This window comes from Triticum dicoccoides, chromosome 3B (assembly GCF_002162155.2).
Source record: "Triticum dicoccoides isolate Atlit2015 ecotype Zavitan chromosome 3B, WEW_v2.0, whole genome shotgun sequence".
NCBI lineage: Eukaryota > Viridiplantae > Streptophyta > Magnoliopsida > Poales > Poaceae > Triticum > Triticum dicoccoides.
The window spans coordinates 137,631,986-137,636,024 of NC_041385.1; the positions used below are offsets into that span (position 1 = coordinate 137,631,986).

Below are 4,039 nucleotides of genomic sequence, written 5' to 3' on the forward strand. Positions count from 1 at the left end.
TCCAGAACAGGATCAATGATCTCATACCACTTTTTGTTGCTGAGAAGGAGGTAAAAGCTATCTCAATGAATGACACACTCACACGATGAAATGTTACAAGACACAAAATTCTTGTGCGGCATTCAACTAGCAGAATTTTTGTTTTTGCTTGTCTATTCATTTAATTGGCCACTACTTGAGCCGTTCAGCTACAAATAGGAAGGGAGAAAGACATTAGTTGGACCGAGCTTCATGGCAATGCCATCCCGAAGCCACTCACTCCACAACCCCAACATTGCTGCCGCAATCGCTAGGCCTCATGCCATCCCATATAGTAACCACAACAGTCTACATATAAAGAAATAAACCAGCAGCCAAGTCGTGTACATACACACACAACATGGCGCATTATTTGCTAGCCGAGGAATAAAGCGAAACTAGGGTTCATGCGATGTTGACTAACACAGAAGACGCTGTGCTTAGTCGCGGGTAAATTGGGGCCTCATGCTGAGTTCTTTAAGATAGGCGGTGGCACGGCGGAGTTCTTCCTTGAGCCTCATATTCTCTGTACATAGGCGTTGGTGCTCCGAGGTATCCTGAGTTTTTAGCCTCACCCCTGCACATTTGAGGCATGTCTTGTTTTCAACGACCCACTTGATGGCTTGGTTTTCATCTTTTAGCATCTGGTTCTCTCCCTGAAGATTCTTGGTGTCCTGTAGTTGCCTCTTGCCCTGCATTTATTAATTTCAGTTATGCGTCATTTTAGGGGTTAGCAATGTATGCATGCTACCATGTTCACGAGGGGATTATAGTACTACATTGTAATATTAGATGACCAATAATGCTACTATTTTTAGTGGAGTTTGTATTGTTTAACAGTAAAACTTGCATAGCTGCATGTCTTAGGTGACCCATGTGGCCAAATCTCATTTAATTCATTGTGGAAAATTCACTGTGGAAAAGAATGGAATACATACCTTGCTAGAGGAGCGTTTGTTTTGGAACCAAAACTTGACCTGCAGGGCACTCATGTGAAGCCTCTCGCTAAGGTCTTTCCGGAGTTCTGCATCTGGATAAGGGCTTTTCTGGAACACACTACATATCACGTTAAAGAAAATGGATTAGTACACATGTTTTTTGATAGGTAAGAAACACTGATTGAGTATGTATTGTACGCTTCAAGTTGTTGGATTTGTTCTCCACGGAGACGGTTATAATTTGCACGCCTTGTCACCATTCTCTGCACATGATTGGTCTCTTCATCGTTATTGTTGCCTTTGTCTGCAGCAGCAGCATTGGCATCGTCAGTGTTGCCCATGTTGGTAGTGGCTCCCAGCAGGTCATGCATCTCATCACCATGCTCGTGCGGGGGTAGGTGGCCCTGTTCGCTTGTGATGAAGTGATCCAACATATTTTGCACATCACTGTCGTATTCTGGCAACTCCCCATCCATGGTGATCTGTTATCATGAAACAAAATATATATTCTCATGTGTAGAGTTAAAGGTAACAATGAACAAATATCTTAAGAAAAAAGAATGCAGTAGTGAAAAAAGAAATCAAGTAGACTTTAGTTGGCAACGTAGTACATTTAGATTTAGATTTTAATTTCCAACGCAGTCGGATGTTACTCCACATTAAGAATACTTAAAATTCATCTGTATGAGTTTCCTAGACCAAGATGTAATCAAGTAGACTTAAATTACTCTCAGAAATATATTGACATAATTTCCTGAATTCACTATCACATATTCATGATTATCTACCGCTGATTACTTCAATAATTTCTAAACATATATGCCCTACATATTCCTGAATTCACTATCGCAAAACTATTACTTTCTATCTCATCGTGTTCTTTTATATGTATCAGAAAAACCTTACTCTATCTATATATACATTGGTATCTATCTACAGATTCCGTATGTGATATATTTAAACAAGGCCTTACATACAATAAGATAAGTACCAACTACTCCTACAATTGTAGAAGCAAGAAATTAAAATATACTATGCGAGGGAAATCATATTAGAATAAATAATAGCATCATAGGCAGAATAATACGATCAGATCTATGAATATATACAATCAGATCTATGTTAGCAAGATCCTAGCCATCTCCCAAGCAAAATGATGAAATGCTACTTTCTTTGTGTATCCACTCATTCCATGGTGGATCTACCTTTCTTCCAAGAATACAAGGGATAAGAGATGTCATGGAGGATTCCTGCTCAACTTTAGAAGCTATATATCCAAGGATAACTAGAGTAGAAGGGTCTAAACATTACTAGATGAACGGCTTAAGGAAATACCGCTGGCTTCGGTTGTCGACCTCCTTAGAACTTCGGTAGGCGAAAAAGTACACGAATCTGTTTTGTTCCTACTGATATATCAAACTCATTCAGCAAAGTAGCTATGACCGTCCGAATTTAAAGCCGTGAGCAGCATGCAAAATTTATGCCATAACCCATGATTAATGCAAGCAATTACTTGTATCCAAATATAAGGCTCATATATCATGGATTTTGCATTGGCCTATATATAGGTCATATTTAATACTCACTAAGCATATTTGTGGAGTGAATATTGGCATATTGATACAATATATTATGATATTAAAACAATATAAATTGCTTCTTCATAAAATTAATAGAAAAGAACGACTTTGATCAATAATATATTTGTAAATCTAAATGATATACATGGACATAAAGATTTCTTCAGTCAATAATACGTATAGAGTATGTTTTTCTTGGAAGAAACACTTTCTATGCACACAATAGAAAAGAACACCAACAATAACTTGTATCCAAATATAAGGCTGAGATGCCATGGATTTTGATAGTTGCCGCATGTCCTATATATAGGGCATAATTAATACTAATTAAGCCTATTTGTGGAGTGAATATTGCCATAATTATAACAATATATTATATGATCAAAATAATTGAAAAAGGGTGGTTCTCATTATATATATACATAATATACATGGACATAAACGGGTGGTTCTGATCCATTATATGTTGTAGACCAACAAGATATACATGGACATAAAGAGTTCTTCAGCCAATACAACATACAATGTATGTTATTTTTGGAAAAAAACTTCCGATTTATTCATCCACTATTAAGGGAGCACAAATAATACCAGGACTAATAGAAATTACATCTTGGTCGGCGACAACAACAAGCACTGGAGTGAGCTGAAGACGTGCCACCATCATCGCCCCTCTCTCACTGATGTCGGCCAAACCTTGTTGTAGTACTTAGACGGGAGTCCTCATGGGAAGGCCTCATAGGACCACTAAACTAGAGCAGCAACCATCGCCGATGAAGAGAAGCGTATATCATGATTCACTAATCAATTTCTAGCACATTTCCCTCCCCGGTCACACCACCAGTGTCAATGTTCAAGTCACTCAAGCAACCCGACCCCAATAACGATGGCCCTGGATGCGCTGGCTGGCCCACCTGTCATGCACTTACCAGCTGATTCACCTGGGCCCGCCATGATCTGACCCAACAACGTGGCTTTGGCCCGGCGGCGGGCCTTTGTTCCCCCGCGCGGGCAAGAATCAACGGGCGCTGGCGAATGAGAGTGGCCCCGGGCAGACCCGGCGGTCCACCTGTCAAGGACCTCCCAGCCGGGTCTCCCGGGTATGAGCCGGCCGAGAAGATCACACGAATCAGATCGTCCCCGAGAGGCTACCGCTGCATGCCACAAAGCAACCGATGACACGTATGCTCTCATAGCCCGTGGATCTCTCGCGTGATCCGACGCCAATGACGATGGCCCCTGGCGCACTAAGAGGTCCACCTATCATGGACCATCCAACCAAGTTAATCGGATCAGACGCTACCCGACTCAGCCCCATGGCTTTGGCCCGACAGGGGGTATACACACCGCCAGGAGTGGCCGGATATGCCACCACACGGGGGCGGGTCCATGTCGAGAACCACCCAAGGGCGGTGACCTCGGTCTGGCATGCGGTCCATCCGTCATGGACCATCCATCCAGGTCGCCCACGCGCAAGCTGTCCGGCCAGATCGGACGGCTTGC

The 4,039-nt window shown here is 42.1% G+C and overlaps 1 protein-coding gene across 1 annotated transcript; it reads right to left on the reverse strand.

Moving 5' to 3' along the window:
• Positions 1–147: 147 nt before the first annotated feature.
• Positions 148–2,389, reverse strand: LOC119280984 (homeobox-leucine zipper protein MERISTEM L1-like). The gene is made up of 4 exons (XM_037561647.1): positions 2,292–2,389; positions 1,155–1,438; positions 957–1,074; positions 148–710 (listed from the first exon to the last, which is right to left on the reverse strand). The coding sequence occupies exons 2-4, from the start codon at positions 1,430–1,432 to the stop codon at positions 459–461; spliced, it is 648 nt and encodes a 215-aa protein (XP_037417544.1). The 5' UTR covers positions 1,433–1,438; positions 2,292–2,389; the 3' UTR covers positions 148–458.
• Between the last annotated feature and the right edge of the window lie 1,650 nt (positions 2,390–4,039).

Excerpts from the sequence above, each read along its gene's own strand:
- LOC119280984 (XM_037561647.1), bottom strand. The coding sequence starts at position 1,432 with ATGGATGGGGAGTTGCCAGAATACGACAGTGATGTGCAAAATATGTTG. Across the intron at positions 1,075-1,154 it reads CAAATCCAACAACTTGAAGC|TGTGTTCCAGAAAAGCCCTT; the intron begins GTACAATACATA and ends CGTGATATGTAG. Across the intron at positions 711-956 it reads ACAAACGCTCCTCTAGCAAG|GGCAAGAGGCAACTACAGGA; the intron begins GTATGTATTCCA and ends TAATAAATGCAG.